This window comes from Meleagris gallopavo, chromosome 25, assembly GCF_000146605.3.
Source record: "Meleagris gallopavo isolate NT-WF06-2002-E0010 breed Aviagen turkey brand Nicholas breeding stock chromosome 25, Turkey_5.1, whole genome shotgun sequence".
Classification (NCBI taxonomy): domain Eukaryota; kingdom Metazoa; phylum Chordata; class Aves; order Galliformes; family Phasianidae; genus Meleagris; species Meleagris gallopavo.
Window position 1 is genome coordinate 3,706,271 of NC_015035.2, and position 11,393 is coordinate 3,717,663.

The 11,393-nt window shown below is 43.0% G+C and overlaps 1 protein-coding gene across 1 annotated transcript; it reads left to right on the forward strand.

Annotated features, from left to right (window-relative positions):
* Positions 1 to 2: 2 nt before the first annotated feature.
* RRAGC (Ras related GTP binding C) lies at positions 3 to 8,484 on the forward strand (the record flags this gene model as incomplete). Its single annotated transcript, XM_003212545.3, has 7 exons — positions 3 to 77; positions 1,833 to 2,036; positions 2,674 to 2,873; positions 3,705 to 3,819; positions 4,030 to 4,172; positions 5,359 to 5,507; positions 6,525 to 8,484. Coding segments are annotated over 7 exons (1,038 nt in total), but the record flags the coding sequence as incomplete, so codon positions are not given.
* Positions 8,485 to 11,393: the final 2,909 nt, after the last annotated feature.

Sequence of the window (11,393 nt, forward strand, 5' to 3'; positions counted from 1 at the left end):
GCGCGGGCGGGGCGGACTCGAAGCCGCGGATCCTTCTGATGGGGCTGCGGCGCAGCGGAAAGTCCTCCATCCAGAAGGTGAGGGGCGGCTGAACACCCCGGCACTGCCGCTATCGAGGGGCGTTGGGCGGCTCAGTCCTCCGAACGGGGGGTCCGATGTCCGCCCCGTGCTGCAGAGCCGTCCGTCCCTTCCTTTGCAAAACAGGCGCCGGGTGTTAGCGAGCAAACTTCGCCTTTGGATCGCTCTGTCGTTGCTTTCCAGTTATTTGTTGTTATTTGGGCCTGATGCCCCCGCTCCGTGTGCAAATGCACCGTTTGGACTGATTTATTTTCTAAGTCTCTAAGCGATGTGAGTGACAGCCAACAGACAGATTGATTGCCTTTGTGAAACTTCAAAGTCGGGGGGAAGCTGCAACCTCAGGCATCTGGTGGGAAGTTGCTGAAACCATTGGATTGTGAAAGTGCAAAAGGAACACATGGAAAGGCAAAGCCGTGCTGAAGATCAGCTCTTTGTAGCGCTTTCCAGGCCTGTCTGCTCTGCTTGTGTTTGCCCGGTGTCACTTGCCTGTATTAGAGCTAACTCTGTTCTTCCAGTTGGATTTTACCACGGCCTTTTCCTTTGCTTTATCCAAGTTGCTTAAAGCTAGAAAGAATGGGGGTAGATGCTAGGCAGCAGAAATGGGATTTGATCCAGGCTGTGTCCTGGTCAGTCTGAAGAGGGAGGGAGGATGAGCCTCACTGCTTCTCAGAGACTCGTCTGCTTTAACCTTTGCTCCCAGTCTCTGCCCCGTTCTTTGTGAAAGATGCTGAGCTCCAAAAGAGTGCTGATTTCCAGACTGCTTTACAACCCAATTCTTTAAACCCTGCTGAGCTTTTAGTCCTTTCAGTAAGGCTGGAACCTGTCTAGAACTGTTCTCGCTTTTCCATACAAATGTCCCAATGTTTAAAACCTCTTTAAAGTCCTGGCTTTCTCATGCTTCTGCCTCGAGGAAGTGCATTTCTTTCCCCTTATTCTTAAAAGTTGAGTCTGACGTACTGCTTTGGAGCTCACTGAGTGCTGTGCTGCCCAGCTGTGTGTCGTGCAGGTGGGCAGAGATGGTGGCACGTGGTCTCTTTAGGGACTGAATTCTGTAACTGAAATGTTTCGATATCCTGTTTGCTCAGGAAAGGGCTGAAGTCCCAGTGGGGTTTTCTGAGCACAGCAAGAAGAATATTTCTCATCACTGCTAAGTGGGTTACCAGCCAGTGTGGGCGCTGCCAGCATTCCTGTAGGATACCTGAAGGGAGAAGGTCAACCAAGATACATCAGCTGCTCGTGGAAGGCAATGACTTAGCTATTCCAGACACTGAAAGAGAGGTGTTGTTTTTATACCTGTATTGCACTTTTGGAGTGGTCTGATTCTGTTGGGCCATAATGCTGAGCACCAGACTAAAGCAGTTTGCACAGGAGTTTCTAAGACTGGAAATGGACCATTCTTAAAGGCTTGCTTACTTAACACAGGCTTTATACCTGAGGTGATCTGGTTAATGGAACAAAATTGGAAGAAACTGTTAGAAAATAGCCAGAATGTCTCTGTCTTCAGGTTGCATCGTTACTTACACTTGTAAAAGTGATGGGCTGTGTGTTAGTGCTTAGTTCTGGTTGGCTGTTATGTGCTTGGCTGATGTAGGAAGCAGTCTGTGCACCAAAAGGGACAACTGAAGTAACTGTAGGAAAAGCTGTACACTTTAGGATATAGGAGAAATCTATTTGTTAGAAGTTCTGTGACTTGAATTTTGCAATCTCTTTCACTGAGACAAAGTCAAGACTGTGATTTGTGTTCTTTTTAACAGGTGGTATTTCACAAAATGTCTCCAAATGAGACTCTGTTCTTGGAAAGCACCAACAAGATCTACAAGGATGATATTTCCAACAGTTCATTTGTGAATTTCCAAATATGGGATTTTCCAGGGCAGATGGACTTTTTTGATCCGACATTTGATTATGAGATGATCTTCAGAGGAACAGGTGCTCTTATATATGTTATTGACGCTCAGGTAAATACAAATCCCTAAGAATTATGAAGAAGTTTCCTTTTACTTTGTGAGAAGAATGATCAGGAGTGTATTTTAAGATAAGTTTGTGAAAGATTCGTTATGTATGAAAGGATGTGTTGGCAATTGCTTTTAGTTTCCTCAGTTGATTATGTGGAATGTGTATCCCCAGTGGAAAGTGGCAAGTACTCTGAGCTGGAGCAGTGAGAATCTGATCTGCTAGATGATCTGAATTACCCAATTATCTCTTCCCTCTGCTTTTGATTGCTATGGAGTTCATGTAGTGCCAGCACGCTTCTGACCTCGATGTCAAGGGAATGGCCCTGTTAGGTTTCTGGTAGCTTCTAGTGAACTTAGGAGTTGCACCGATGGAGAGTTCCTGGTTGTTGGGACCGCCTTGGAGATCACTGCTGCGCTGTGCTGGAGTTGAAGCATAACCACCTTTTGCTATGAAGCCTAGTTTTGTGTAACGTAGCTAATGAAACAGAATCTAAGCTGCGTGGATTTCTGATTCTCCAAGGTATTCTCTCCTACCAAACTTCTGTTTCATTACAGAAGTGAAGTGAAGTTTTTTGTACTGAATGGAATAGTTATTGAAGATAAAGCCTTTTCATTTATTCCTGCCAAAACTTGTTCACAGGATGACTATATGGAAGCTTTAACAAGACTCCACATCACAGTTTCAAAGGCCTACAAGGTCAACCCAGAAATGAACTTTGAAGTTTTTATTCATAAAGTGGATGGTTTATCAGATGACCATAAAATAGAAACGCAGAGGGATATTCATCAGAGAGCTAATGATGACCTCACAGACGCTGGGCTTGAAAAACTTCACCTTAGGTGAGTTTTGTGTTCTTGCAAATGTAATTTTGCTGTTGCTTGTATGTGTACAGACTAATGGCTTTGACATGTAGTAGTGGACTGGAATGAGGTCTTGTTAATTTCTTAAAACTACAGAATGCTCTGCTGCATCTGGCCCTATCTGCCTTACCTCAGTCTGGTAGCTAGCCATCAGATGCCCCTCAGACTTCTTCATAAGCTCACATTTATAATTCGAGGTCCTCTTGCCCAGCTTTCATTCTGTGTATGAGGCCAAATTTGTGCAAGTGGCCTGGAGGAGTGGGCAGGAGCATGGCTGCTGGCACTGCCTGCTGCTGGCTTTACAGCACAGCTGGTTGGCAAAGCTTAGGCTCATCCCTGACTTTTGGCCTGCTTTGGAGGGCATCTTCTTCTGACCTCTGTGCAACGAAATGTCATTTTTTCTCTTTTTACTGCTGTTTTGATTCTTGTGGAGCCTGTAAACATGGCCAGCATCTCAATATTAGTATGATAAAATAGAAGGCCGGGAAAGGGACTCACTGAAACCTAGTTAAGCATTTATTTCCTTTGCCTTAAGTATTCTGGTAGGCTAAATGTATTGTGAAAGCATTTGCACAATTTTCTCTCTCCGTCCTCGCATCTCCTGCAGATGAGGAGACTGTGTAACATTCATTCCAGTCTCTCAGAAGTGAGCTTCTTGAGAGAGCAGTTACAGATATTTGTGATAAAGCATTTTGGCTGACTCATCAGGCTTGAGTGTTAGAAAACAAAGCTGCACCATCTCTACTGCAATTGTGATGGACTCATGGATCTCTTCTCTTTTTTCCTCCCTCCTGCCTTGCCCTGTCTCAGCTTTTATTTGACCAGCATTTACGACCACTCAATATTTGAAGCCTTCAGTAAAGTGGTACAGAAGCTCATTCCACAACTGCCAACACTGGAAAATCTACTAAATATCTTTATATCAGTAAGTGGTGATCTTACAGAATTCTGAGTGAAGTATGTGGAACAGCAAAGCAATTCCTTCTGCTCAGATGTAAACTCTGTGCTCTGAATATCAATTGTGTTCTGAGCCTCTGAACTGATTGTTTAAAACACTTCTCGCTGTTAAGAATTGAAAGTATATGAATTGTACTTGAAATGTAAACATTCATCCAAATTCTTTCTCTTTCCGAAGAATTCAGGCATTGAAAAAGCTTTTCTCTTCGATGTAGTCAGCAAAATCTACATTGCAACAGACAGTTCCCCTGTGGACATGCAGTCGTATGAGTTGTGCTGTGACATGATCGATGTAGTGATAGATGTTTCCTGTATATATGGGTAAGTGATGAATACTCTTAGGAAAAAAGTCCTCACAAGCTTTAGGGCAGGCTGCAGACTGTGCAGGTGCTGTTTGCTGCACCATCTTGCAGCGTGCTGTCAGTTGCTCTGTGGTGCACATTTGTTCTGTGAGCAACTGGAGTAAAGCCAAAGGATTTGGCAGCTGGGTTAAGCTTGTGATCAGTTTTTCCCCTCTGCTTCTGTTTGTGGGAATCCATTTTTGACATTAGAGGCAAGTGTTCTATGTACAATGTGAGTATTGCTGTGTCTCGTTTGGCCTGGTCACCCCAGCCTTGCTGACTGTGAAGTTTGTCTTATTGCTCTGTTAGCTGTGATTTGTTGTTATATGGCTTCAATTCTAAACAGTCCGTGGTAGGAGCTTACTGTCTGATGCTCCCATTAAAGTGAGTGCTGTGAGTCCTCCTGAAGCTTCTGTCCTTACATCTGCTCTCTGTGCTCCTGTGAGACTTGCCTTCAGTAGTTATGAGGGTGACTGTAGAAATATGTTGACTATAGCACTTTATATTTAACCTTTTTATGAGCTGCTTCAAGTGACTAAACAGGCCAGGTGACTGAACAGACCAGTACTTGGATCAGAATATATATTATCAGTATCTCATACAGCAAAAGGATGCGGACTGAGAAAGGCTTTGTATTCATTTATTAAAAGTAACTGTGCTGACATGTTACTTTATTGAAGTTTTTACCAGTTTTGCCTTAGAATCTTCAGTTACTGGATGCCATAATGGGTGGCACTGGGTGCTACCAGATAGTGTGTAGCACTGTCTCTTTGGTTTGAAGGTAAACTGTGTTACAGCCCGTGTGCTGTGCTATATCCACATAGAATATACTGGGAACAGTATCAACTAAACAACCACAGTTGGTAGCTTGTGTCAAAGGGATGCATGCTGGTAGCTTGCTGGTAACTATTCAGATAATGTAGGTTGTGTGTAGGGAGACTTTTCTTCTGTTTATGTCTGGCTTTTGTGTAGCACTGGGGAAACTTAAGTGGTGATAATGCTCTTATAATTGCACTTAAGTCCTGTGCTGAAAATCCTTCACTTGCTTGCCATCCAATATGAGCATTATTCTTTTCACTACATTTCACAGGCATTAAGTATTTGCTGTGAAGTTACTGAAGCGTATCTTACTAACTTGCACCTTGGGTGAACTCATTCTTTCTTAGGTTAAAAGAAGATGGCACTGGAAGTGCTTATGATAAAGAGTCAATGGCAATTATCAAGCTCAATAACACAACAGTCCTGTACTTAAAGGAAGTAACAAAGTTTTTGGCCTTAGTTTGCATTCTTAGAGAAGAAAGTTTTGAGCGCAAAGGTAAGAGCTTCCCCCATTTGCATGGCTTTTATCTACTGATTTCTATCAACTGTAAGATATTAATAAGGCTTACAGGTCACCTTAATTTCGTATAATTAAATTTGTGTAATTTCTTCTGGGAGGAATTTGCTCCCTTCTTAGAGATAAAGAGATCTTATTTTTGTTCTTGTGAATCAGTGCCTTAATTGACGTCCTCCTGTTGAAATTACTTGTGTAGCTAATGAGGCCTTGTCATTACCATCTGCTACAGTGCTGTCAGTTATTATGTTCTGCTTGACAAGCTGCTGTGTTGTGATAACCATATTGTCCATTACCTTTATGACACTCCTGTAACCTTTTTAACATATGACTGAGGAGATGGACAGCGGTGAGCTGGCAAAATACACGGTAGGAATGTAGGGCAGTATTCAATGTGTTGCAGGCTTAACCAACTATATGGTTGCTTGGACCTGCAGAAGATAATTGGTATGAATGGTCTTGAATATGTTGTGGGATAGAAATGAAATCCTAAGCCTTGATTTTAAGATATTGGGCTTAAATGATGGTGATGTTTACCTTGGTGTTCATGGACTTCAAAAGGTGGAAGGCATATATATTCTAACTGTACTCTGTTTGGTCTAAAGTTTCACTCAGCACACTTAGGATATACATCAGCAACACCATCAAGTGGAAGGTAACATTAAAGCCACGGTCAAGCTGTGCTATCATGTTTAACTGCTCCATGTGTTAGAGCACTTTTGGGGTGGGTACAGTCTTGTGTTGTCCCCTTATCCGCTCTTGAATTATAAATACAAACCTTGCATTCCAAATGAGCACCTTGTTTCTATAAAAAGAGACAATCTAAACAAAGTCTGGCATTAGTAAAACTTGACCATTAGATCTCAAATTCATACTACAGTAAGCAACAAAATAGCTGGATGTTAAATGAACCGTACGTTGATTTTGAAGCTCTGTTGACTACATAAATGTGCCAAGCTGAGCAGCTTTTCCTTTTCCCCCTCTCCTCCTTTTTGACAGGTCTGATAGACTACAATTTCCACTGCTTCCGCAAAGCCATTCACGAGGTCTTTGAGGTAGGTGTTGCCTCCCACAGAATCTGCAACCATCAAGCCAGCGCCTCCAGTCTGAAAGCAGTGACGCACAACGGCACACCCAGGAATGCAGTCTAGAGGAAAACTAAAGACATTGGATAGACTTGTCAGCTCTTCAATCCAAAGCTTTGTGGAACAAGAGAAAAATAGTCTGAAAGCCTGCAGTGCGTTTCACAGGAGAAGAGCAGCCTTAAGTGTGGCACCGCAGCTTGTAACTCATGTCGGACAGCTGAAACTACTGTAAAAATACTTTGAGGCCAGTGGTGTTAGAAATGTCAGTTTGAAACCACCTCTATCACAAGTGCAGTGGTATTTCAGTTTGGAGTCCTGTTCTACCAGTCTGTCTATGACTGATTGCCCCGGTCAAAACTTCAGAATGGTTGAGTTGATTTTAATGTGAAACACCAAATTGTCACTTGCTCAAGCTTTTTCTTTTTTGAGTCGTTCGGTAGGATATCCAGTTTTGCTTAAGTTTAACCTTTTGTCATGCAAAACGTTGTCAGTGTTAATAGTGAGGCTTGTGAAACCCATGCTTTTAGTTGTGGCTCACAAGTCATTCCATGAAGTTTTCACTCTCCATGGTTTGCTCAGCGTATCCTTAGAAATCTGTACCTGTGCAGTGGATGCAGAGCTCTGTTCTCACTTGGAGAACTGAGCTGTATTTTCATATGAAGAGATGGTGATACTTTGGACAACCTCTCAGTGTGCCCCCTTTGGTGAAAGGGCAGTGCTAAAACCAGAAATAAATCCACCTGTTCTCTTTTGCAAAACCATGGGTGTCATAAACCTGATTAATCCTATTCACAAAACAAATGCTAACTAAACTGAAATGTCTGCCATCTGCTGGAGCAAAGCAACAAGGCTCAGCCCTTTCCGAGTGAAGAAGTGACTGCATTCCTGGCTTCTGATGGTGGGATCTTCTTTTTATCTTCTGAATGATAATCATGACAAGTTTTAGGAAAATATCTGGAGGTGTTCTCCTTGCATAGCGATTAAATATCAGGGTGCCACAACCTACTGATAATAGCTGACACTCAAGGGGTTGATTCTGCGTTGTGGCAAACAGCTTCTTGTTTGTCACCTGAATGGAATTGCATATTTTCTGTTTTTATGAATGCTGGCCGTCGTATTATGGGAAGTGCATCAGAGCAGTCTTCATCTAATTTATTGGTAATATTGCTGCAGATGTCATGTCGTACATCAGCCTTGTTATGCAGTAAGCTTGGCTATCGGCCTACAAAGATCTCGCCACTTTCTGCCTATCCCTGTGTGTGCATAGGTGTTCCAAAGCCACTGGACCAACTGACTACAAGTGCCACTATAAAGATTTCCACAAGAAGGTCTGTAACTGTGAGCGATCTCTGTGACTGTTTGTGTTTATGTGGTCAGACATAACCACAAAATTGCTTCTGTGCTTATAGAATGGATTTTCATTGAACTATGTACAATTGAATATACATACATTTACATTAGGGTGTATGCACATACCATGTAAATGTTTTCTCCTTTGTTTTAAAGCTGTTATGTGATACTCAGTACCTAAAGGATTTGCTCCAAATTTACTCAAGTCTGTACGAGATTTGGCAATTCACGTGCTCTAGTCCAGGTCTCTGTGGACAGTTGTTCTGAACCTGGGCCCCTTTTTGGTAATGGAACTGCAGGGTTTTGTAAGGGTGTGCCACAGGCTTGCAAGTATGGTTTTTGTGGCTTGCAAAGTCCGTGGCAGCGTTCAGGTACTCGAGGTGAGAGGAGAAGCAAGAGGCAAGATGACAGGAGGTAACAAGTCATTCCCATTTTTGTAGTTTTTCCATGTTCTGGGTACATGCGTTCCTCTCTTTGTCTTCACTGTACATGAGTCTGTGCTAATAAAATGAGAAAAGATCAAACCATGGCACTGTTTTTTCTGTTGGAGGATGAGATGCTCAGCAAGCCCAGTCAAACAGGGCTACTTAACAAGCAAATAAAACTGCCATATTATTTTCTTTTTTAAAACAATCTTTAATAATTCTATTCAACCTTTGCTTTCCTTTCAACTTAAAGCCAACGTGACACTCAGTATTCAAAAGATGGCTCTAGATGTGAAAGGCAAAGCTGTGATAAAGAGCTTTGGTCTCATCTTTTGGTTAATGCTGAGCCTTGGGCTGCATTACGAAGCTCTGCCTTCTGCTGCATGTCATGCTTATTACTTAAAATCTTTTATTGCTTGTGTGTGTGATTATTTTTTATTAGAAAGAAACCCCCCAGGTGGGCTGTGTCAGCTTTGAGCACCCATGGGCAGCAGATGGCACCCTCGTATCACAGCTACAACAAGTTCTTCAGAAATGCTTCCTAAAAAGTAACCTTCCCATTCCTTACCTGCTGAGCTTTGCATCACATGTTGCTATCCTGCTTGGCATTAATTACAGCTGTGTTAATAAATCAGCGCCAGCTTGTTGCAGGCTCACCAGACGTCCCAATGGATTGGGCTGCTGCTCCAACACTGCCAGCAAAGGTGGGGCAGATGGAGCAGATGCAGCCACTGAGCAGTGCTGGGTGTTTCCTTCTGACACAGCCAGGTTCCTTGATGAGGTTTATGAGGTCCTGCTTTGTTTTGGTAGCAGGGAATGCAGCCGTGCTTGCTGCCCTGCAGATGTGATGGAGATGAAAGCTTGTCCTGGCTGCTTTCTTCATTTCTGTCCTTGATTGTTTTTGTGTTACAACATTCAAGTCTCCATTCCTGCTTTTTTAACTTTAGATAACATAACTTCTTTTCCTTTCTTTCCCCCCCAGCAATCAGCTTGATAAACCAGACCTCGTTATTCTGATTTAGCTCTGAGACACCTGGTCAGGCAGGGGGAGAAAGGCATGCTCAGAAGGAAAGGAAGCAGTTAACATTGCTCAGGCCTGAAGCAGGAGGTCAGAACGATGCTGGGGGCTGCAGCTGGGCGTCAGGAGAGCAGGGTGTGAGGCCTAAACTGGAGAACCTGAGCTGTGAGATCGTTTCCAAGGAAAAACAGTCGTGATTCTGAAATGCAGGAATAAAGCTTGGCTTCAGGAAACGACGAAGAAAAATGATTAACTAAACTAGCGAGCCTTTCTAATAGGGTTTTTAAATTTCTTAGTAGTGGCTGCAAGTGTCTGAAGTGAAAAACTTTACCTTTATAGGCTTTCTCCATGCTAAGTGCAGGGTGTGATGAGCATCCCTCCCCTCACCCCCTCTTCCCAAAGGATAACTCCGCTGCTTTGCTCCCTGTTGAAGAAATGGGAAGAGAGGTGGGGGAGTTCAGTGTTTGTCCTCCTGCAGCGGGCAGTAATCCAGGTGTCTGTAATGGGCTTAAAATGGGCTTAAAAGGCCCTGTATTACTGGGCCAGTTATGCCATGAGGAGTTACGTCTCCGGTACAGGAGAAAACGGGACTGAAAATACCCACAAAAATGAGACATCAGGACAGAGAGAGAGGGCTGCAATGCTGGTTATTTGTTTCTCTTCATCTGAATCAAACCTTTAGGCATCATGTTGAGAGATGTGGCTTAGTGAGAGCTACTGGTAATGGTTGGACTGGGTGATGCTGTAGGTCGTTTCCAACCTTGGTGACTCTGCGATTCTGTGAAACTCTAGGAAGATTTCCCTCCTCTTTCTTCAAATAATCATCCTGTTCTCTGAATCTTTTTACCTACAATGCCTGCTCCACGTCAGCTGTTATAACAGAAGTGCATGAAACCTTCCCACTGCTGGGAATGGAGCTGAGTGAGCAGTAAGGAGCACCTGGAATCCTTTTTCAGAGGACTGTAATCTCCAAATTTATGAATATTATTATTTTTTAAATATACACCAGGAAATAGCTCCACTCGGAACTCTCTGCTCCTATGACTGTGATGTTTTATGCAATTTATCAGCAACGGGTGCTTAGGACATTGCAGCTGTGTTATGACCATGCAGCACAAAAGCTCACTGCTGCTTACCTGCCTCTCTGTGCTGCGTTCTGCCCTGGATCCAACACAGAAATGATGAATACAGCAGAAGTGACTTTACATCCACAATTAGGGATGATGTTGTGCTTAATAACGAGCATCCTGCTTTCAAGAAAACGTATGTTTTCTTTATAAGTGATCATTGTATATTGTCACGTTTTGATTTCTGGATTATTATGGGAGTTATGATGGGATGCCCACTGGGAATAATGATGGGGTGGTTTTCTCAGCTCTCAGTGGCTTTGGATGTTTGGTCTCCCCATGACCCAAAGACCAATTGGCTTTGCCCTCTAGATGGCTGTCTTGTTCTCTCTTGGAGAATGTGTGACCCGAGGAATGTCTGCAAGAGAAAGTTTGGGAATGGTCACAGCTTTTACACGTTTCCATATTCACAGCGCATTTATGGGACGTGGGGGCCCTTTAATGAGGAAAACCAACAACTGTGAGGAAGACATTTCATTTTGATGGTGTCCCTTTTTTTTTTTCCTAGCAATCTTTATATATTTTTTTCTCCATCTCATACTCAAAGCGGAGTTCTCCTTCTGCCTTTGACAGCACTGATCCGATGGTGTTTAGAAACAACTGTGTAGTTAATTGCTTTTAAAGACAGTTGTTAAGAGATGATGACTTCTATGATTTAGCATTGATTAAAATAATTGCTTTCTGGAAAAGAATCTCTCGTCTAATAAGTTAATGCTTCTGAAGGGGAGATGCTGAGATTATTAAGCGTTCTTCCACTGTCATAAGGAAAGATGCCAGTCTCCATAAGTGATGGTAATTAGCACGTTCTGATGGTAACTTCGGCTAGGAGGTGATGGGCTTAATCTGCTTCTCCTGCACGCAGC